The 23,839-nt window shown below is 42.7% G+C and overlaps 3 protein-coding genes and 1 long non-coding RNA gene across 8 annotated transcripts in view; 2 read left to right on the top strand and 2 right to left on the bottom strand.

Annotated features, from left to right (window-relative positions):
* ZDHHC21 (zinc finger DHHC-type palmitoyltransferase 21) overlaps positions 1-705 on the bottom strand; it is a 60,301-nt gene extending 59,596 nt beyond the window's left edge. For 4 of the 5 annotated variants that reach the window (XM_034987968.1, XM_034987970.1, XM_034987972.1 and 1 more), the window contains exon 1: positions 45-116. The gene's annotated coding sequence lies outside the window, so the exon portion shown is untranslated. Of the gene's footprint in view, positions 1-44; positions 117-647 lie in introns of those variants that run through there. The other variant, XM_034987969.1, reaches the window with a different exon arrangement.
* LOC117999057 overlaps positions 1-16,551 on the top strand; it is a 20,747-nt gene extending 4,196 nt beyond the window's left edge. Inside the window, exons 3-4 of the long non-coding RNA XR_004676190.1 lie at positions 15,650-15,725; positions 16,470-16,551. This is a non-coding gene — a long non-coding RNA (uncharacterized LOC117999057). The remainder of the gene's footprint in view (positions 1-15,649; positions 15,726-16,469) is intronic.
* On the top strand, positions 316-1,968 carry LOC117999056. Its single transcript, XM_034987973.1, has one exon. It carries the CDS (start codon positions 325-327, stop codon positions 739-741), a length of 417 nt encoding a protein of 138 aa, XP_034843864.1. The 5' UTR covers positions 316-324; the 3' UTR covers positions 742-1,968.
* A 50-nt stretch (positions 16,552-16,601) lies between the features above and the next one.
* On the bottom strand, positions 16,602-20,220 carry CER1 (cerberus 1, DAN family BMP antagonist). Its single transcript, XM_034987967.1, has 2 exons — positions 18,867-20,220; positions 16,602-17,151 (listed from the first exon to the last, which is right to left on the bottom strand). Exons 1-2 carry the CDS (start codon positions 19,362-19,364, stop codon positions 16,825-16,827), a joined length of 825 nt encoding a protein of 274 aa, XP_034843858.1. The 5' UTR covers positions 19,365-20,220; the 3' UTR covers positions 16,602-16,824.
* Between the last annotated feature and the right edge of the window lie 3,619 nt (positions 20,221-23,839).

Here is a 23,839-nt window from a genome sequence, read left to right as displayed (position 1 = left end):
GGGGTGGGGGCGGCCGCGTCGGCCCCGCGCCTGCACACACTCACCGGCGCCGGCAGGCTCGCCTCTCGCCGCCGCTGCTCTCGCGGCCGCCAGCCGCTCTTCCCCCGCCTCCTCCGGCGCCGGCGCCGCCGTCGCCCAGGCCGGGCCGCGCTTCCCTTCCGCTTCCGGGAGCCGGAGCGCCGGGGCCGGCGGGGTGGGTGTGCGCCCGCCCGCGCGCTGGAGCCACCGGCCGCCGCCGTCCCCGCTCGGCCCCCGGGAGCCGCGATGGGAGCCGCGATGGGGGCCGCGATGGGGGCCGCGATGGGGGCCGCGATGGGGGCCGCGATGGGGGCCGCCGAGGGCCGAAAGAGCAGAAATCGCGCCGCGGGCGGGAGGAGATGCGCCGCGGCCCGAGACCGCGTGCGGCGCGGGCCCGCCGCCCCCGGAACACTCGTACCTGACGCACCTTGGCGCCTCCGCCCTCCGCGCTGCCACCTTCCCAGCGGTGCCCGGGCCGTCCTTCTCCGTCCCCACACCCTCACCGTCCCGCTCGCTGGGGGACCGCAGAGGGGCCTTCCCGTAAGGACTGCAAGTATCCCTCCTCCTTCAGGGATAATGGCCAGCAGGCCCCTGTCTTCCGCTAACGCGTTCGGGATGTCCCCTGGTACCTTGTTTCAAAGTGCGCCCGCGGCATCTGCATCCTCTGGGAACGTGTTAGAAACGCACCACCTCAGATCTGCTGAATCAGTATCTGCATTTTAACAAGATGTCCAGGTGATTCCTACATGGGCACCTTAAATATTGAAAGGCACTGGATTCTAGTGCGTGGCCTTGCCTCTTCGGACCCTCTATGCGGCAAGAGCCAGAGTCGCCCCGGCCATCTGAGATGTTGCCTGGTCCTGTCGGCAACCTCAGTGCATACCCAAACAAGCTTTACTCCGTATTTAAGGAGACAACCGAAAGTTGTCAGCTTTCCCATCCCTGCAACCTAGGAAAAATAAGTTGACTCAACATTGTAAATAATCCACCTCCCGGCGTTAAGTTGGTATCTTACCAAACAGCAGAGACATACTAAAACTCCCCTCTCTTCCCTCACCTAACCCGAACAGTACTCTGGATGCAGTACTACAGTGTTTGGAGTCGTGTAGCGCTAAATCTTGGTGCCTGTATGCCACAGGAGGAGATAATGTGTGGATGGAAGAATATTACTTGATGCATAAAATCTGAACTTAGAGGATGGCATTGAAAGCCCTTCACAAACTTGCCTCTACTTACCTCTCCAGTCTTAGCTCAAATGAACTTGGTTCGTTTACCCTTCCTAGGATGCCCTTCGTCTTCCTCTCTGATGATCTTTATCCAAACTTGGGAGTCAGTTCAAATCCTACCAGCCCAGAGTACTCTCCCACCACCGTACTTATATCACACACATGAAGCTTATTTTGGACCCATATGTTACCTTGTATTGCTAGGTATTTTTAAACATGTTGTGTTCCGATTTATGAATCAATTACAAACACCTTAGGGCCTTAAAGACCTACATCAGTGATTATCATAGTCCTCACACCAGCAGCATCAACATTACCTGGGAACTAGTGAGAGATCCACATTCTCCAGCTCCACCCCAGATCTACTGTATTAGAAGTGTCAGGGGTGAAGCCCGGCAATCAGTGTTTAACAAGCCTTCCAGGTGATTCTAATGCACACTCAAGTTTTAGAGCTACTGACCTGAAATATTGTCTTTTACCCCCAATGGAATTCAATGATTGGGATTGATTTGACTATATGCAAGTTTTATTGCCTTTCAGATTAAGAAATCAGCTCCTCCATTTATGCATAACTAGGTTGGGAGGCTGTGACAATTGCTTTTGAAAGAATTGTCTTTGGTTTTCATAATGCATTTTATGTAGTAGGATCTTTGTAACTTGGTTTGTTTGAAAAGAAAGAAAGAAAGGGGCCCCTGCTTCCGACTCTTGGTTTTGGCTCAGGTCATGATCTCAAGGTTGTGGGATTGAGCCCCATGTCCGGCTCTGTGCTCAGTGCAGAGTCTGCTTCAAATTCTCTCGCCCTCTCCTTCTCATTCACTCTCTCTCAAATAAATAAATAAAATCTTAGAAAGAGAGAAAGAGAAAGGGAAGAGAAGAGAAGAAGGAAAGAAAGAATACAGGGGTGCCTGGGTGGCTCAGTCCTTTAAGTGTCAGACTCTTGATTTCTGCTCGGGTCATGATCTCGAGGTTGTGGGATGGAGCCCCATGTCTGGCTCAGTGCAGAGTATGCTTGAGATTCTTTCTCTCCCTCTGCCCTTCTCCCCACTCACATTTTCTCTCTCAAATAAATAAACCGAAGGAGGGAGGGAGGAAAGGCAGGGAGGAAAAGGAAAGGAAGGAAGGGAGGAAGGAAATATAACTCGTCACTTTGGGCATAGGAGAAACGTGGAGTTTTACTTCCAAAATTTGAGTACCTGAATTGCATATTATTTTGCTCTCTTTTAGTATACTATTGTGAGAAGGAATAATTTTTTGGCAAATGATTTCAACAAGTACCAAAATGAGAATTAGTTGAGTGGCACGTGAATGCTGTGACAATTGGAAGTATATGTATTTTTCATGCACTTTGTCATGCGTTAACCTGTCTCTTATCAGCCAAGCCCATTTCACAGAGAATGTTCTAAATAAGACGTGGAAGGAGAGAAGTGGAAGGAAAACCATTCTCAAAATCATGATCTTTCTAGCATGGGCACTTAAGAAGTCTAATCAAGGGCCTATCTGTCCCTTACACTGAAGGTCAAGTCATAAGCATGACTGTATTATGTCGCAACCCATATACTTGACTCCTGTTTCATAATGAAAGGGTAAGGGAGATATGGCATCATGTAATCTTTTTTGAGACGCTTTTCTATTCACTGTAAGGATGGAGAGAAGATATATCTGCTATATTCTCCCTCCAGAATTCTAGTCTACTTCATCCTTCCTGTGACTAGCTGAAAGATGATTATTAATCAAACTAATATTTATCTGGGAATTGAAAAAGTAGGCAAGAACCAGCAGCATTGCTGCAACTGCCAACTTCACTTCTCCACAAAGGCACAGTCAGGGCATTTATGTGGATAAACTCAGCCAACTAATGTGCTTCTGTGCCGTGACTGGGGAGGACTGGGTTTGACTGCAATTTCCAAAAGTCAGTGCAAGTGCAGTCCAGAGTTTAATCAACACTGGCTAATAGCCCTTGGCAGCTTTGGGTGGATGGCGTTCTCCACCTGCCCAGCTGGGTACCATGCCCTAAGCACCCACATTTGATGCACATTCATGATTTCTTGGTTGCTTATAGTCATCTCCCCCATCTGTTTGAGTGGCAGAGTGCCCATTCCAGAACAGTCTCATATTCTAAGAGTTGTTCTTAACCTCTTTTGGGTTACACATCTCTTTGAGCATCCAATGAAAGTTAGGGACCCTCTTTCCCAACAAAGTGCGTGTGTATACACACAATTATATAAACATGTACATATATATTTATGAATAAAATTTCAGAAGCTGCCCCACTTTCCCATGCCTCCAGAGGACCACAATGAAGTCACGAACATCAGGTTAAGAATCTGCTTTAGGATATGGAGAGTAGGTAAAATAAACTTTTTTTCAGATATTAAAGATAACTCTAAAAATCACTGCGTGCTTAGGAGATAGAACAAAAGCAATGCTAAGCAGAGTCACATTTGGGAGTGCTAAAGAAACACCTAGCCATGTCAACAGAGTGGTTCAGGAGTGGCTTCATGGAGAAAGGTTCTTGCATCAGGCAAATAAGAACAGGACTTTGGGACAAAGGATCCCTCCAGCATAGGGGAAAGGGTATGCAAGGCATGGAGACATGAAGGTACGGCAGTCCATCCAGTGTGGCTCAAAAGTAAAATACATGGAAAGATAAGAGAATCCAAAGGTAGAATAGAGTCAAATCATGGTGAGCCTCAAATTCAACGCTATTTCCAATGAGGAGCCAATATAAGCTTCTGGAGTAAGGTAACCTAGAAAGACTTTATTAGTGAGTGCCATGGCATCATCAAAATGCAGAGCAGTAGAACATTTTAAAAAGTTCTCCATAGGGGCACCTGGGTGGCTCAGTCGGTTGAGCGTCTGCTTTCAGCTTTGGTCATGATTCTGGGGTCCTGGGATCAAGTCCTGCTCAGCAGGAAGCCTGCTTCTCCCTCTCCTTCTCCTTCTGCCCCTCCCCCTGTTTGTGCTCTCTCTCTCCCTCTCTCTCAAATGGGTAAAATCTTTAAAAAAAAAAAAATTCTCCATATCCTAAATTGAAACCTATGAGTAAAGCCACATGGCTTCATCTCAACTTTTTAGGGTTGCTTGATTCTTGCTCTAGAGGTTTCTATTAAGCTAAATCAAGATGAACTCAAAATCCTTACAGTTCGTTAAGTGCTGCTGAGAAAACATATCCTGGTGAATGTTCAGGTGAATTTAGAATCCAGGACACTGAAAGAGTTAAAATTTATTTGGAATTGAAAGCATGAAAATCAACTGGGACCGAAAAGAGAAAAGAAGCCCCATCATTAATCAGGCTGGGAGGAGAGACACAGGTCAAGCCAGCTGCCAAGTTAATAGCAAACACTGTTTCTGCCAAGGTCACGCGGCAGATATAAATTACTACAATGACCCCCTCTTTGGGTGATTACTGACCAGTGATGCCTCAGACCACTTGCTATTTTCATTTATTACTGGGGATACCCAAATGCTTGGCCAACTTCACCTCACGACAGCACCCAATTCCTAATTAGTTCCCTCTTTTTCTAATCCCACCTCAATATAACAATCGATCCAAAACTGATCCCTGCTTCCCTTCGACCATCTTCAAAATCCTTCAGTGAAAGCCCAATTGACATTGGGCTCACCCCTCCTACTTGTCTAGTGGTACTTCTCTAAAGAGCCCTCCCTCCTTGAAGGGCAAGAAATCTGATTTTTGTCCGGTTACAGGCTTGTCCCTGGCAGTCTTTGGCTGATTAAGTTTTAGCAAACCCATTTGATAATGAAAGCCACCCATCGTCAGAATTCAAAAGTCAGGGCTCTTCAGGAAAAGGGTCTCCTTTTCTCCGTCCGAAGGTAGCTGCCATTCTCAGCAATGAGACTCAGCGGTTTCACACATGGGTTCTTCCAACACAGGAGGAAGTGATGCTCTGGGTAGGTCACTCCGATCCCTCATCTTTTGGAGAAATGTGGATTGAGGTAGAAAGTGGAAGGAAAATGGGCTTTTATTTTTATTTTATTTTTTTTGAAAATGTGCTTTAAAAAAAAAGAAAATGTGCTTTTAAGAACAATTTTTACAAGTAGTGTTTTTAGAAAATAGCTTAACTTAAGTAAATGGGATTAATAGAGATCCAAGACAGAAGTAAAATGGGTCTAGAAAGATGATAAGTTCTACCCCGGTTCAATGTAAAGGACATATTAAAAACAGGGTCATTTTGATGATGCTGAGACCTCATTGCATGAAGAGAAGAGATTGAGAATTTCATTGAGAGATTTTATTATAAAAACAATAGCCAAAGAGATGGTGAGGATGGGGCGGCGGGGGGCTGGTTTGTCTCTAAGACATAAAAATAGAGATGAGGAAGGGGCATCTGGGTGGCTCAGCTGATTAAGCATCTGACTCTTGGTTTCGGTTCAGGTCGTGATCTTGGGGTGGTGAGATGGAGCCTGGTGTGGGGCTCCATGTTCAGCAGGGATTCTGCTCAGGATTCACTCTCTCCGACCCCCACCCGCGCCTCCCTTCACTTGCACTCCCTCTCTCTCTCTCTCAAATAACTAAATATTTAAAAAACATAGAAGAGGGCGCCTGGGTGGCTCAGATGGTTAAGCGTCTGCCTTCGGCTCAGGTCATGATCCCAGGGTCCTGGGATCGAGTCCCACATCGGGCTCCCTGCTCCTTGGGAGCCTGCTTCTCCCTCTGCCTCTCTCTCTCTGTCTCTCATGAATAAATAAATAAAATCTTTAAAAAAAAAAAAACATAGAAGAGGAAGAGAAGTTAGAATGCAGACCTTAGAGGCGCTTGGTTGGCTCAGTCAGAAGAGCATGTGACTCTTGATCCCAGGGTCATGAGTTCGAGCCCCATGTTGAGTATGAGATTACTCAAATAAATAAGCTTAAAAAAAAAAAAAAGAAAGAATTCAGAGCTTAAACAAAGTGTGGGGCAGGGGCACCAGTAGAATCAAAAATCCAAATAGGAGAGTTATCTTTGGTAGGAGAAGGAACAGTTACTTAATTCTCAAAGTCAGAAACAAAAGAAGAGCCAGAGGGTGAGCAGATGGGATATTTTGAAGGGGAGAAAAGGGAAAATTCAATGGCCTCCATCTTCACGTAGACTCCAGAGCAAGACATGCTGAGCTCTCAGAAAGGAGAAGGAAAAAGGGGGCATGTTCAGCTCCAGGAAAGGAGATGAAGACTCTAAAAGAGACAGCCCACATGGCTCATGCAGAGATAATGTTGACCAGTGGAATAAAATAATCTGAGTCCTTCTAGAAAAACCTGGGTGCCAAAGGTAATAAGAATAGCACTTTCTGCTATATGTTATGGCTCTAAAACACTTTGGAGAATTAACTTCCCGTTGGTTTCCAAATATCCTAACTCACAGATCTGCTTTGGGTTCTTGGTATCTACATGTAGCAGATGAAAAAAATGAGGCCACCTGACATTTCATCCTTTCACTGCAGAGGTCACAGCAGGAAGCCTCAGACTTAGCTGGCTACAGAATATAAAGATGGTGGAGAAAATTCCATAGGCCGTTCAGGCTCAGAGGGTCATGATGAACAGCATGGGGACAGCAAACACATAACGGAGGAATTCAGTGGAAGCAACGAAAAAAAATTGACTAACGACTTAGAATGCACTAACCACATCTTGGGTTAATTAAATACCTGTGCTGCTTGGGATAACAATACCTGCCAAACTCAAAGACACGCGCGCACACACACACACACACACACATACACACACTCCATTTCTATCGATAATCTTGTTCTTTGCTCTCTTAGTCAAGGAGTAACTTTCACTGTAACTGCATTACAAAAAAAAAAAAAAAAAAGTCATCCCCAGGCTCATACCTGTTCTAGCAAGCAACCTCCTTGTTCACTCCACCTTTTCGTATTCCACTATTGCTGTTTGGGAAGAACCTGGAGATACGACCCTACAGAGCCATGGAGGCAATAATCAAATGGGGTCAACCTTAGGTTTAGAAAATTTTGCACCCAAGAATCATCTCCAGGCCTGGATCTGTGAAAGCCAGCATTCTGAGAGACTCTTTCCTAAAGCAATCTGATCACAGTTGTGCAGTCATTCATTAATTGCCACGGGAATCACCAACTGTCATCACGAAGTCTTTTACAGGAACCCTGTAAATATTAAAAAATCATGTCAAAATTACCCTGTGTGCAACAGTATTAGAGTTGGAGACAGTATTAGAGAGCCTGGAAACGTATCACACTACACCTCCCATGATCCTTATTTCTTACAGCTCCCCCAAAGCAGGACGCTGGGCCACAATGTTAACCCTTGAGTCACAGCAGGGAATCATTCCACTGGTCATTTCCGCTGAGGCAAATCTTACCCTTTAAGCTAGGTGTGTCCTTAATGCTCTAGATGCCCTTTGGTGCACTCACCACTCAACTTTCTACTGTAAGAATGAAGGCGGGAGAATTATTTTTGAAGTTTCCCAGGGCAGGAAGGAATATTTCAGCTTTCTTACAGTTAAAACTAGTGTGTGGGGGAGTGCATTCTAGCAGCTCCGTGACCTGTCTGGCTTCTCTTAGACTCTGTGCCAAGCAGAATAAACATTCTGGCAAGATGTCTGCCCTGATTTGCGAAACCTCAGAGCTAACTCAAGACTTATTTGGATTGTCCCATAAGTCCCGCTTGCTCCCCAAAGACCTCCTCTATGGACCCACCATAACGTCTGAAACTTCCACCTCTGTAATTTTGACAGAGAGAACAAGATCCAGAAGACGTCTGTTAACATAGAAATGACTAGATGAGATTTTCAAAATACTTTTCATTTTCTTAGCAGTGATGATGATACTATCCTTATTAAGTAAGAATATCCTCATTCTAGGAGTAAGGGTGAAGTGTCATGAGATCTGCAATTTGCTTTCAAATGGTTCAACAGTCTAAAATTATGGAGTGAATACACACAAATACACAATCTATACAAACTGAAAGATAAAGCAAATATGGCAAAATGTCTACCATTGTTGAGTTAAAGTGGCGGTTATGGAGGTATTCTTGGTGTTATTTTTTTTCAACTTGCTTGTATTTTTGAAAATTTTTATAACGAAAAGGTAGAAAAATTCAGATTCCCAAGAATATCTTGAATTCAGTGAATCATACTCCTTAGTTGTGGAACCAAGAAAGCATTGCTTGTGAGCACTCCAAGTAAGTTTTAGGCACACTGATATTTGGGAGTTATTGAATTATAGTGCTAAATGCCAATGAAGGAATACTTGTAATAGGTATGTGATAAAAAGAGCAATTTATTTGGGGGAGAAAAATAAATTCAATTAAACACCTCTATCTCCTCTGAGCGAAAAATCCACTTTTGTTAACTGGGCAAGGGTCATGTTACTCATGAATTGCACAGAAATGAAATTTGAAGAACTTAGAAGATGGTTTCTATGGAGAATAACAGGAGGACCCAGAAGGGCTGGGAGAACAGCATAATGTTCTGGGTCTCGAAGAGATCTGAGCAAGTGTTCATAATTCCTGTGACCGGAATTCTTCAAGTGACTTCCACCTTTTCGTGATCTGGCCTGGGGGCAAAATCACCTGTGGAGCTTTAAAAATATATCAAAGATTGCCTGCCGTCCCCAACCCCCTACTGCCACCCACTGGAACACAGTTTCTATATTTTACAAGCACATAGGTAATTCTAACACACGACCAAATTTAAGAAGCTGAAATCCAAACTCTTCAGTGGGGTAAATTCTGTCCCAAGGGCAGGAACCTGTCATAACCATCCTGATACCCCAATGGATCAGCACAGTGCCCGATGCTTAATAGGTTCTAAATAGATGTTAATTGGCTGAATACACTGACAGGCTAGAGAGAGAAATGGACCTGAATTTAGGAGCTCTGGGCCATTGTAGATAATTTGAATATCCAGAAGTGAAGGTAAGAGAGAGAGGAAAGCTCGAGAGTGAGGTGCAGGCAGAAAGGAGGAAAAGTAGACGCCAAAGAAAATTCTACCTGTTTTGCAAGTTTCCTCAGAGCTGTGCCAGGGCTCATAATCTCTTTTGCAGGCAAGCAGGAGAATGGGGGCAGAAAGTCTCTTTTTGTGATATCTGACCATTTGGGAACCACTTCGTGTATAGGTCCGCGCTATGTCCCCATGGTCCTGAAAAGCCCCAGGATATTATTTGCTTACGCGCAAAGGCACCTGCTAAATCCCATGGATCCCAGGCCCCCGAAGAGGGTGTCATTTGAGTGTCTTGCTTGAGCTGGTGCAAGATGTAAAATCTGTCTATCCACTTAAGTTTTCACCTATATCTTGCCTGAGGTTTGGGCAGGATGCAGGTTTCCTTTTAGTAATAGAATTGTGACTTAGGAAAAAGCACTTACTGGAAATTCTGGTTCTTTAAACATTGGACATTAGGAGGTGTGTTTCCCTTAGCTGGTAGACAAGAGGAACTTGTGATAATTTCTTGGTAAAATATTAACTCGAGTCCCCACCCACAGGTGGATCACTGGGAATTGTTTTTTTTGGAGGAATGGAAGAGGAAATAACATAAGAGGAATAAGAAGGAGGCAGGCACTAAGGGAAAATCTGAGCTGTCTCCCAGAAATGTGGGTGGATAATTGGGGCCTGGCTTTGGAGAACTAGTATTTCTACTAGTCCGTTCCATTGCTCAGGGAATTATTACTCACACATTTCACCACTGCACGCTCCTGGATGTGAGCCCTGGATGAAACAAGGTGAAGAGGAACCACCCATGTGTATTTCAGATTCATCCTCTGTTCTGAAAGCGGAAACCTGACTTTCCTGAGTTCCAGTCCTTTGGGGTTGGTGCACACGATTTCCATGGTTTCTTCCAGCTCTTCTGGCCCCCATGCTTTCTTTCCATTCCAATTTATCATACCCACTGTTAAGATTTTTGGCTCATGGAAATCTTTGGGAAGCTCATTAGAATTCTGGACCTTCTCCCCTGAAGGATGCCCATACCTGCAATATATGTGCACATTTCAGGGGGTTCATGAGCCCCTCTGGAGTGACTGTTATAAACCCATGCCATCCGAATCTGCTCGCAGACCTTCAAAAACTCCCTATTGCCTACCAAATATGTCCTTAAAACCTGTTGGCTGTCATTCAAAACTCCCCACACTATCTATACTACCTATTCTTCCACGAGCAGCTCCCCAAATTCATTCATTAAGCTGACATGTACTGAACATTTATCTCACGAAAAACATTAAAATTATACATTTTATGTATATATATATGTTTATGTTTCTATATATATGCCAGGATACAAATATTAAAATATAAGTATATATTATGATACTTAAAACAGTATCTGTCATGCATTTAAAATATATTAAAACTATATGCTATATAAAACATAGAACATTATATTAGAAGCAGAGGGGTAACACAGATCTCAAATATACGGAACTTGTTCAGGAGTTTACAATTTGGAAGTAAAGATAAGTAAATAAATAATGATTACATAAGTTAAAAAGTGGCAAAGGGCTGTGGCAGACCCTGTTGTTTGCCTGCTCAACCGTCATTTCCTTTTTATTCCTTGCTGTCAGAGCAAAGGTTTTGTTTGTTTAATTATCCTCAGGGTAACTGATTTTACTCAGCTCTTTAAAGGGGAGACAAAAAATAAATAAATAAATAAAAGGGATGCAAAGTGGGAGAGAATCCTTCTCATCTACTATAGACATTGGTGTGGGAATGGTGACACATGATGTCTGGAAGTGCAAGCAGCCATGTCGTAACTGAGGGGAGTTTTAGCTTGTGGAAGACACACTGAGAGTGACAGAGCAGAAAGATGGAAGGAACTCGAGTCCTTGAAAGAATGGTAGAGCTTCCTACTTGACCAACCAGGAAACTAACTGCCTTCCATGCTTCTTGTTACTGAAATACTAAATCCCTTTGTAATTTAATTTATTCTGAGTTGTGTTTTCCGGTGCTTGAGCTGAAAGCATCCTCATTGATTAAGTATCTTAAGACAGGCATGGATGGATAATGGGCTCTGGGAATCAGAGAAGGAATAGAGTAGTGGATAAACCAGGAGTTTAACTCTATATGTGTGTGTATATATTATGTTTATGTATATGTATATATATGTATATGCATGGATATATATATGTGCATATATAAATACACACATTTATTTACATATTTTTAATGTTTATTATCTTGAGGCAATGTAGCATATTAGGAAAGATCTGGGATTTTGGAGTCATTCAGCTTCTACTGCTCTTGAACAGTGCTGCTTTGGGAGGGTTATTTAACTTATATGAGCATCTTCACCTACAAAATAATACAGTACTCCCTACCCTGTAGAGTTTCCCAAGGATTGAATGAAACGATGTATATGAAGTGTTTGGCACAGTGCCTGATACGTGATATACCTTCAGCATACGATATCTACTGATACTGTTTCTTTTGTGCAGACAAAAAATAATGTATTAAGTACCTACTATGTGCTGGGCTCTTTCCTAGACATTGATTACAATGGTGAAAGAAACCCAATATGATCCCTGCTCTCGTGGAGCTTATGATTTGAGAGATGATGACACAAGTGATGGTAAATTATAAACTGAAACAAGTGCTGGGAAGTGAAGGTAGACAGCACCATGAAATCATGCGAGGCTACACTGACCTTGTGCGGGGCTTAAGGAAGGCTTCACGAGAAAGTGGAATTTCAATTTGGGGTTGAGGGGGGCATGGTGGGAAGATCATCATTCTAGCTTTACAGAAACAAATGTATTTATTTACTTGTTCCCCGACTGTAAACTTTGTAAGGTCAGGAATTATATTCAAATAATCATGCATTCCATTATTTATATTCTTTGTACCCAGCAAAGTGACCAGGCTCATCGCTACCATAAATATTTGTGGACTGAATGAATGAAGCTTTCTGACTCTCACTCTCCTTGTCAAAAAAAAAATGGATATAAAATGTCTATTTCTAGGAGATGAGGAAGTGCTTTCGCACTTGAACACATAGTAAGGGCTCAATAATTGGTAGCTCCTACTATTATTACTATCATTATTGCTTTGTAATTTGCACATATTATCTCTGCTACAATGTTGCAAGCTCCAGAGCAGAGGGAAATGTGTCTTATGTATCTTTGCTTATCTCTGGGTTCTCAGCACAGTGTCTTACACAGAATAGATTCTTTATAAAAATTAAGAAGATGCATGACAGGGCGCCTGGGTGGCTCAGTTGGATAAGCGACTGCCTTCAGCTCAGGTCATGATCCTGGAGTCCCGGGATCGAGGCCCACATCAGGCTCCCTGCTCGGCAGGGAGTCTGCTTCTCCCTCTGACCCTCCCCCCTCTCATGTGTTCTCTCTCATTCTCTCTCTCTCAAATAAATAAATAAAATCTTTAAAAAAAATAAAAAGAATCTGTTTCAAAAAAAAAAGAAGATGCATGACATTCTTAATTAGGAATTAAATTGACAGTTTAAAGAGACTATGTACACTGAAAAAATAAATTATCAAAGCTAAGCTAACCACTCTCTGTAGGGAATATTTAATTCCAAGTTTCTAGAATCGAGATAAAATATACATTTAAAAAAAAAAACTAAAAACTGTTACAAAAACTAGACAGAACTCTGTGTGGAGAAAAAAAAAATCACTGTAGAACAATTCAAACAGAACATCATAGATATAATTAAAAACTCACAGCTTTCATGTGACCCTTTCAGAGACTACTCAAACTAAGGTAACGAACCTCTAGCACAATTCCTTATCTCAGTTCTTTGCATATCACTTACAGCCACCTGATATTTTTCCTTTTTGGTTGATTGATTAACAGGTTGACTGATTCTCAAGTTGCTTGTCTCTCCCAACTAGAATGTAAGCTCTATGGGAGCAGGGAGCTTGTCTGACTTGTTTTCTTGCTATATGCACAGCACCTAGAACTGTATCTTGCGGGCGCCTGGGTGGCTCAGTCGTTAAGCGTCTGCCTTCGGCTCAGGTCATGATCCCAGGGTCCTGGGATCGAGCCCCACGTCGGGCTCCCTGCTCAGCGGGAAGCCTGCTTCTCCCTCTCCCACTCCCGCTGCTTGTGTTCCCTCTCTCGCTGTATCTCTCTCTGTCAAATAAATAAAATCTTTAAAAAAAAAAAAAGAACTGTATCTTGCACATACCTGGTAGATCCATAAATACATGCTGCATAAAGGAACATATATAGAAAAATAATGCTATTTATTATAAATGGATATATGCATACCTTTATAAAAATATAAAAGGATACTGAAAGTATAAATAGGAATCCTGAGGGCTTGAGAGGTCAGGGGTTTGGGGGATGGGACCCAGCATGGTGGTTGGAGGGGACTTTACTTATACGTGAAATGGTTTATTTCTTTAACAAATATAGACAAGAAGCACGAGATGACAAAATGTCAAATATTCTGATGGTAAAAATTTGAGTGTTTGCTATAATATCTTTTGCACAAAAGATAATGTGTTTTAAATTTCTCAAAACAATTTTTTTAAAAGATCATCTGAATGGAAAAGAGTGAACTAAGCCCTTGTGTTTTTACAGAATATAAAGCTCTCTGATGTGCTACTATCTACACTTGATCATCACAATAATTTTTTAAAGATTTACTTATTTATTTTAGAGAGAGAGCATGAGTAGGGGGAGAGGCAGAGGGAGAGGGAGAAGGAGAGAATCTCAAGCAGACTCCCCACTGCCCGTGGAGCCCGACATGGGGCTCAGTCCCACGACCCTGAGGTCATGACCTGAACCAAAATCAAGAGTTGAACACTTAACCGACTGAGCCACCCAGGTGCCCCCACAATAATTTTGCAGTAATTATTTATCACCCTCATCCTATCTGGGCAGAAAATGAGACCAAGATTGATGAGGGAATTGCCATGACCACCTCTCCAGTTAAGGCAATGCTTAGCTGAGAACCTGACCAAAGGATGATTTCTCTTTCAAGAGGGAACATCGATGTCCTTCAAATATGCTTGCTGAGCAAGAGGTAAAAGAAATTAGCTTTGAGGCCCATAGGCAAGAGACCTCAAAGAGATCGAGCTAAACTGATGGGCAATGAATGAGCAAATATTTTAATACAAATAGAAAATATGCTCCAAATGACCATAGGCTGGTTGCTTAAACTTTTTAAGGCTTGTTTTCCTTACCTGTAAAATAGGGTATTTACCCACCTCATAAGATTTTTGTGAGGATTGTACTCATATGTGGAATTTAAGAAACAAAGCAGAGGATCATAGGGGAAGGGAGGAAAAAATAAAACAAGATGAAATCAGGGAGGGAGACAAACCATAAGAGACTCTTAACTCTAGGAAACAGACTGAGAGTTGCTGGAGGGAAGGGGCCTGGGGGGATGGGGTAACTGGGTGATGGGCATTAAGGAGGGCACGTGATGTAACGAGCACTGGGTGTTGTATGCAACTGATGAATCACTGAACTCTGCCTCTGAAACTAATAATACACTATATGTTAATTAATTGGATTTAAATAAAATAAAATTTTTAAAAAGATGTTTGTGAAGATCGTATAATATATGTATTTTGTGCGTTATGTAAGTTATATAACTTATAACTTACGTAAGAGACTCAGCATAATATCTGGCACTTAATAGATGTTCGATATTTGTGTGTTTCTCTCAGGTGTCTGTGCTCCCGTGTATTATGTTGAACCATTGAGAACTGCCTTTATTTTTTCCAGTAAAAATGGATGAACGTGGGCAATTTCATGAGGTTTGCACTATGGATGTAAGCTCTGATACCACCATCCACTGTCTCGTCTTGAATTCACATGGGGAAAGAGCAGAGCAGAGTTTGAATAAGACTGATGATTGTTTGGGGCTTGGGCTTGAGAGTCTATTTGCAAGCATAAATAAAAGGGATTTGTAAGCATGTAAGGAGAAGGACAGTCCAATTGGCAGAGACAGGTTTACATAATCAGGGCTAGGCGATTGCACACAAGGCAGCTGCTCAATAGCTTTTGGCACCACAATATATTGACCAGCTGGGCTATCATTAATGCTTAACAGTTTCATCCTCTGACCATATCTTGGCCAATTAGGTTGTCTTTGACCACCGAAGGGTATAATATATTCTGATGTAAATGCCACATGTGTATCTGTATATCACATATTCTATTACTTTGATGTAGAATATACACTAAATATAAACGCATCCGCTTCCTCAGAACGCCAGGTTAGATGGTGTGATTAAAGAGAAATAGAATCAAAGTATACATTGATTCCTTTAAAAAAAATCAATATTCTGGGAAACGCCTTTCTGTGTATACTGTAAGTAATAGGGTTCAAATAATTAAAATAATTTGAAGATGAATTTTTTAAAGAATGATTATAGAAAAAGAAATAGGGCAAGGGAAAGCTGGCCTGTACAATGTATGAGTACAAATAAATACAGAAGGAGAAATGGAATCACAAGGACAGTGATTTTTCTGTTAACAGAAAACTGCTGGAAGTGTCAGAAGAAACACTTGAGGCATTATCACTAGCCTCTGAAGTCATTTGAGAAATGCTCCAGGTATGTAGTCTCCAGATAGCACCTTTAAGTTATGGGACAGAAAAAAAACCATTAAGACAAAATTTAAGACAACTGAATGCCATGACATTTCCCAGAATGCATCATACACTAAAATTTAATACATTAAAATATTCAGAATATTTTCAGACCTTGCAAGTACAGCATTCACCGAACAAAAATCTGTAATACAAAGTTTTTAGAACACAGCAAAAAACCAGTCATCCCAACACAGACCTGTAACTTACTACCTAATCCAAAATGAATGTGGATAAAGAATTTCACCTGTAAATTGTTTCAATTTTTAAACATTTGCAGTTTATTTAATTTGACGTCCACTGGAATTTTTTGGTTACTTTCATCGGCATCAATGAGTTGATCTTTAAGCCTGGTACTGGTCATATATTTTTATTTCCCCATCGTGGAGATACTTGCGTGGCTACCAATGATTGTTTCCTGTCCCTATATAAACCACTAAAAGTAACATTACCGTTCCTTCTTCAAAGCCAAGGACCAGACATTAAGAGCTTTATATGAGGCGTATCAAAAAAATTAAGAGGCAGCCAAGCAAGCTACTCCTTACATCTCTGCAAGTCAAATAATCATCTGATGGAGGGCAAATAAAACGTTGCCTGAGATGCAAAGAATCCTTCCTACAGATACTAGATACGTGTTTTTGGTGGTGCTTTGACAAGCCATTAAAGAAGCCAATTTTTAGGGTCTACTTTCTTTCTTTTCCAACTTCAGATGGAGGGCTTTAACCAGAACTCGGAGACCCTAGATCATGGAATATTCATAGTGGAGAGGACTTTAGCAATCATCTGATTCAAGTCCCTCGCGTAGAGATGAAGCCCTCGAGATGGAGAAAGCTTCCACAACTCCTTAACATCCTCCTGCCCGGGGGGGCAGAGCCAAGACTAGAACCCAAATATGTACCCATAACTAGATGAACACCATTGCCTCTAAATTGTTCTAGCTCACTACTTTTGAACCACCTTTCCCTTAAAATAGTGTGCACCCACTAACATTTCCAAGCTGAATAAACCAGCACCTTTGCTGCTGCTGTAGTTTTGCTTTTCAAAGGTAATAGTGGGATCTCTTTTTAAGTGGAAAATCCTGGGATGAAGGGATCCTGGGCATGAAATTCTGCCTGGGAGCCTGCCTGGAAGCCTGCCTGGAGGAGGTGTCCATGCTCATGCTCAGTCTTCATCTTGCACTGGCATTCCTCCACCAGCATCACCACCTTGACCACGGAGGCAAGGCCAGTGCAGTTCAGCTGCAAGTGCATCGTGGTGAACTTGGCAGGTGAGCAGTGGGAGCAGGATGTGTGGGGGTGCTGCGCAGCTCCAGGAAAACGAACGGCCCCACATTTCCCAAAGCAAAGGTTGTTCTGTACAACTACTTTCTCACAGTCTTCATGGGTGATCGTCTACAAGGCAAACACATCTCCATTCAGTTATCTTGAGTCATTTCATTAACACACATGATGCAGAAGCAAAAGACTATTATAAGTCTGGAGATAATTCAGACTAAAATGTGAAAAAACTTTCCGATTTTGCATATATTACAATATCTGAGTGATGGCTAATCTCTAAGGGCATAAAGCCACCTCAACTAGATTTCTTTTATTGAGTAGATTAATAAATTAGCCTTTAGGAAATCCCTAAGTTAATGAGAAAATGCTTTACATCTTAAATGCCAAACTTTAAGTTTTGTCTAATTAGATGTTACCAGTTGAAAAAATTCGAATGGCTAACTTCCTATACAAGTAATGTGCCTTATCTTTCTAAGCCCCACAGCGCATTTGCAAAATAGATTCTCCATACGTGATTGTTCAACTGCTCATAGAGTAGATCGGAACAGCAAGATGAATTCTATTCTATTCTGCAGAACCTATAGTATGTTCAAATCTATGAAGTTGCATGGGGCAAAGTAATACATATGTCTGCAAATCATCATGCATTATATCACCTTTGCCCCCCCATCCCCCCTTCACCTAGCTTTACGTGCCCTTCAAGATACATGAGTCAAACACCTTAATTTGAATTTAATTAGTAACAGAATTCAAAATAAGACTTTCAAAGGCAATTCGATTGCACGATTCTTGGGAGCAATATGGCCAACAAAGCAGTCATTATTATTAGATAATGGACTTATTGCTACCTATCTTTGCCTTTTCAGACAGAATACTTAACTGGTGACACAGTCAATTACCTGATAACACTGCCTGCTTAATTGGGTAGCATTATTGCACTGTAAAATTTTACTCTCTCGTGCGTTGCTTTGGGTTCAGTATCTTCGTGTTTAAGGACCTGATGCAGTTTCTCAATTTAATTTAACATTTGGAGCGCAGCGCTTGCCAGGACTGACTGGAGGAAGTGGCTAGTAGAAAATGCCCCTTTGTCTTAATAGTGCAGAATCAATCATAATAACCACAAATCAGCCAATGCGACATGAAGTCAGAGGTGTTTCTGAGGGGAGAAAATGTGATTCCACACTGATATTATTTTTTGAAAGCTTATGAGAAAATAAGTTAAATTAAATCATTTTTTGCTGCAGTAACGTTAGAAATGATGTAGCAAGTTCCATCGGACAGCCTATGAAATGGTCCGGTGGGAAATTCAGGGATTAAGACCAAGATACTTGTGTATGTGAATGTTTGTCGAGGAGTCCAATGTATCCCACCTTATCTACAGGTAGAGTCAACCTGCTCGTCCCCATCCCAATAGAGTGTAGAGGTATAACCGGAGAGAAATTCTGGTTATCGCTCTAAGTTCCCACACTTCTCCTAACTGAGGGTATGGTCTTACTTACCTCTCCGGATAGAACACCTCCAGCATAAAAATAGGTAAAGCCCCTTAAAACAAAGGTCTGTGCCATCAGTGTGAATGATTACTAATCTGAGCAGCAGTGTCATACTGTTCTGACGGCATTTCCAGAATACCAAAAACCAATGGAAAGTTAGAAGGAAATTTGGGAAGTCTAATCATACTTTGCCACATGTTATGATGAATGCCCAAGGATCCAATCTGGAAGTTAGGTGAGACTCGGGCTCTTGGCAGCCTCCTCCCCTACTCTGCACCTGTCCCAGTTGTCCGCCCCTTTCTTACCAACTCTGATCCCCTCCCCTTCCAAAGCAGATACCTGGCCAAAGGGCACTGTCCTACAGGTCTCCTGATGTACTTCGTGGCTTTTGATGGGCAGGATGATCCCCTGAGAAGCTGGACTCATTCTGAACATGAAGTGGTGCCAGAATTTCTTGGCCTCTTCCCGAAGGGGAGATTTCTCCATCTGCAGCCCATCTTTTGGCTGAGTGACGGCGTGGGTCCCAGGTGGGAAGCGCTCAGGGACCACGTCCTGGGGTGGGTGCAGGTCTCTCTCGGGCTTCTTCCAGAACCTGCCAAACCTGGATAGCATCTTCTCTCTCTGCCTCTGGCCTTCTCCTGCACCTATGAGGTGGGGCACGGCGACAAACAGATCTGGCTTCTCCTCAGCATCCTCATGGTTGCCAAGGGGGAGCTCCCTGCGATCCCTTTCTAAGAGCACAGGGGAGACAGAACTCTGACTTGGGCAGCCATCCCGCTGCTGTGCAGCCTTCCCTAGAGGCAGGAGCACCAGCAGCTGAAGTAAGAGACGACACATGCTGTCGGGGGCCCAAGCTTCTTTCAGTTTCACAGATGGTGAGGCCTAAAGGAAAGAAAGGCTCACTCTCTGCAGGAATGCAAACAAGGAGATCCTATATATAGATACCTGCCTGGTGGGATGGAAAGGCAGGTGGTCAGTAGCCAGGCAGAGTAAACACATTTATTGTTTGCTTGAATTATGTAGGGCTAATGGTGTCATGCCTTCACTTGAGTTTTGTGTATTTTAGAAGGCCCCAGTGAAAGCCTGGGACCCAGGGGGTAATTAGCTGGTACTTTATCGTCTGAGATTTACAGAGCAGTATTTGGGAAAACAACACATTCTTTTCCCGGATTTCCCATCACTGTTATTAGAAGAAGGACCAGAGTCAACAAACATTTGTGGTGCATCTGCTTTATATTGGGATCAAAAAGACAAGACATGTTTTTATGACAGAAGTATATCAGATAAAAATTAAAGGCACACATTTAGCAAAAGCCCAGGCTTTTAGGCTTCACGCACACACACACACACACACACACACAGGCAGCCAAGTAAGTGTATCAAAATTATAAGAAAGGAAAGGGAAGAAACAGAAGAATGTTAACTTTGTTGAGCAGAGGACTCTCCCTCTCACTTAGATGTGGTTGGGGTTGTTGATTTTTGTATGCTAACAGAATAAAGGGAATCCATTCTCCTTTTCCACACAAGGAAACTCACAATTCCCAAATTAACCCCCTCACTTTAAGAATCAAATACTCGAAGCTAAATTTCACAGCTGGTCAGCCATCAGATAAACTCTTTCAATTGTTCACAAATTTCTCAACAGGATCCTCAGTAATTGCTCATCAGCCTTCAGTGAAGATGGGGAAATGTCTCCCTCAAGCCACCCTATTGATTTTTTTTTCTTTCTCTAAACAAAGGGCCAGACTTGAGAACGTGGATTCTAAGAACCAGGTTTGATAGCTCAGGGCCTGAAACTGGCTGGTCAGTACTTTACTTACAGAATCCACATCATCTTCCTTATTCCACAGGAATTGATGACCAGGTTAACTAAAGATGGAGACAAACATGCATCTTCAGGAATCAAAGGAAAATTTGTTAGATGACAAGACTATCATTCAAAAAGGCTCTAAATCACGCAAGGGCATGAGAAAGAAACAGATCCACAAAACTGAAACCCCGGAATTGAATTTTGTTGTCCCTCCACACCATTTGAATAGTATTTCCATTTGAAATTAATCCCATACTTGCTTCTATTTCTTCCCTTTTAATCTAATTACCATATTCTTTGCTTTTAGTAACACACATCATCCTGGAACATTGTCCCCATTTTCATACTGATTAAGCTTTCTTTCCAAGAATTGACCCACTGGAATCTTTTTTCCAGACATTTGTGTTCCTTTTAATAGTCCTGCCTGATTGCTGCGACATAAAGCCTGAAGTAAGGTCCTTATTTACAATAATGAACTATTTTTAAATGGACCATCGTTTTCCAGAATTCTCTCAGAAGAGACATCTTTTGCCTGTTCTAAATACCCATAGGACCTGGGCTAGTATGAATTAAGATACACTTGATCTATACTAAGTGAACATTTGCATTTGCCATTTCTTTTAACGTAGTTTTTAAAGTTGCCTTCTATTTGAATTTCTTAATTCCCCTCAACTATCCAATGACAGAGGCTTTCCAGAGCTGGCCACTCTGCCCTGATTATAAATATGGTCTGGACGCCAGCTATGTTTCCCCATTTCTTTTAAACTTCACTTTTCAGTGCCTGAGTTTCCATTGCCATCAATCACAGTGGCTGGCATTTCCCCAAACCGAAGACTGCCCCAGAGATTCTACTCGGGATCTCAGGTTGCCCAGCTCTGCACATAGGATACAATTCAAAAATTTCTAGTGAATTAAAATGTGCGGAAGACTCACTTTGTGGGCAGGACATCATGTGAGGCTCTGGCAGATGACAGAAAGTGGTAAGAACTGGGCTTCTGCCCTCAAGCAGGTTGTACAGTCTTGCACATTTTGTCATTTAATTATATTAGCTGTAGGGATGTCAGTTATCCATCCTTAACCTTTTCATAGTCCTAAACTCCGCTCCTTCTGATCCTAATTTTGGTGTTTGGTCATTTAAAAATTACTCATACAGGGGTGCCTGGGTGGCTTAGTCAGTGAAGCACCTTCAGCTCAGGTCATGATCCCAGCGTCCTAGGATCGAGCCTCCAGGCAGGTTCCCTGCTCAGGGGGGAGTCTGCTTCTCCCTCTGCCTCTGCCCCTCCCCCCTGCTCACGCTCTCTCACTCTCTCTCTCAAATAAATAAATAAAATCTTGGGTGCCTAAGAGAAGGAAGGGAAAAACGAAGGGGGGGAAATCGGAGGGAGAGATGAACCATGAGAGACTATGGACTCTGAGAAACAAACTGAGGGTTCTAGAGGGGAGGGGGTGGGGGGATGGGTTAGCCTGGTGATGGGTATTAAGGAGGACACGTTCTGCATGGAGCACTGGGTGTTACACGAAAACAATGAATCATGGATCACTACATCAAAAACAAATGATGTACTGTATGATGACTAACATGACATAGTAAAATAAAACTTAAAAAAAATCTTGGGTGCCCGGGTGGCTCAGTCATTAAGCGTCTGCCTTCCACTCAGGTCATGACCCCAGGGTCCTGGGATGGAGCCCCTCATCGGGCTCCCTGCTCCGCAGGAAGCTTGCTTCTCCCTCTCCCACTCCCCCTGCTTGTATTCCCTTAAAAAAATAAAATAAAATAAAACCTTTAAAAATAAATAAAAATAAATAAAAATTACTCGAGCAGAATTTGCTTTTGCTGTTCTGTCATTCCCGTTGAGAAGATGTACCAGCATCTTGGAGGTTAAAGCTAGCAAAGGAAAGCCTTCTGTGATGAGAACATCAGTCTGTCTTCAACCCCTGTCTTTTACAGCTAAGGGCGGATGGCGATCATCTTTCACCACTCTGTCCTTTCATTAAATCTAAAACTATGTATATGATACACTGTAGCTTACTCTTAAGAGCATAAAGTTTGTACCTTTTCACAAAAATATGCTGCCAGTGGGTCTTCAGTGACACATGCATCTAGTTACCTCCCTGTTTGGATGAAGCCAAATGGAGGAAGGTGAGGAGGGTCCTCCAGACTCAGCAGGAGGTGCTAGTATGGAGGGAGAACCACAGGACTGTCGGCGTACGTAGTACCAAAGGCCAGGGTAAGAGGCAGGCCTGGGCTTCCATAAGCTAAGTCCACCTCCTGGGACAACCTCAAGCTTGCATGAGAGCCAGAGGGGCTAATCTCCTCATTCATTCATTCACATTGACAACTCATGCTCAGCATCATCTGAACTCTGTTTTCAACTTGACCTGGCTTTCCTGGGCACTACAGTGCCTTGAGGAGCAGATGGAGTTCCCGGGGTGCCTGAGAGGACCTAGCAGCCATGTTTTTCTGTCCCCTTCTTGCAGACTCTCAAAGGGAGCTATAAAATGTCTAATGCTCTCTGAAGGGAAACAAAGAGGCTGAGTTCTTTCCCGGAAACCCCAGACCTACAACAACAAAAGGTGAGAGGCAGTGTTAGGGTTGGAGGTGAGCATTGGAGGTAAATTGGGAGGCACAAAAAGGAATTTGGGTAAATGGGTTTGTGAAAGAAATCTGCTTAGGGTTCATGCCACTTCTTCCTAGCTACCGCTCTTTACAAAATAGGAAAAAGCAATAGGGTTGTGGGGGGTTGAATTGTTTTAAAGGAACCCCAAAGAAGGCAGAATCTTCCTATTTTTTTTCCCAAAGAACAAGGACTAGGGCATATTAGGGTAAGTGGTTTCCCCTTAAACCTTTTATCTTGATTTAGTTTAGTAAATTATTCAAAACATGGGAACTCTCCCCTCTTCACTCCCCTCCCTGACACTTTCTATGGAACTAACACATTAGGAAGAACCTCATTCCCCGAAGCTGCTCTGCTTATTGGACTCACTGGTGCATTCATTCATATAGCACATAGGAGTGCCAACTCTGTGCGTGGTCCTGGGGACAAAATGGTGAGGTTGTCCTTGCCCAGGCCCACTGGAGTTTGCAGTCTATAGGGGGAGACTAGTTTCTTCAGGATAAGTTACATGAGGAAAACCTTGGCAAGTACCATTCCTGTACTAATCAAGGACTTTCAAGTAGATCTAAATTCCAAAGGCACAGTGGATTGTCACTGTGTTTATGTTAATTTTATTCAATAAATAGGTGTTGAGGGGCACCTGGGTGGCTCAGTCAGTAAAGAATCCCACTCCTGATTTCAGCGCAGGTCATGATCTCAGGGTTGTGAGATCAAACCCCCAAATGAGGTCAGGTTCTGAGCTGAGCATGGAACCCACCTGAGATTCTCTCTCTTTCCCTCTCCCTCCGCCCCTTGCCACCCCAACCCTGCTCTCTTTCTCTCTTGCTCTGAGAAAGAAAGAAGAAAGAAAGAAAGAAAGAAAGAAAGAAAGAAAGAAAGAAAGAAAG

Source organism: Mirounga leonina, unplaced genomic scaffold (assembly GCF_011800145.1).
Source record: "Mirounga leonina isolate KUSES-001 unplaced genomic scaffold, KU_Mleo_1.0 Mir_447, whole genome shotgun sequence".
Taxonomy (NCBI): domain Eukaryota; kingdom Metazoa; phylum Chordata; class Mammalia; order Carnivora; family Phocidae; genus Mirounga; species Mirounga leonina.
This window is presented reverse-complemented; position numbering and strand designations above follow the sequence as displayed.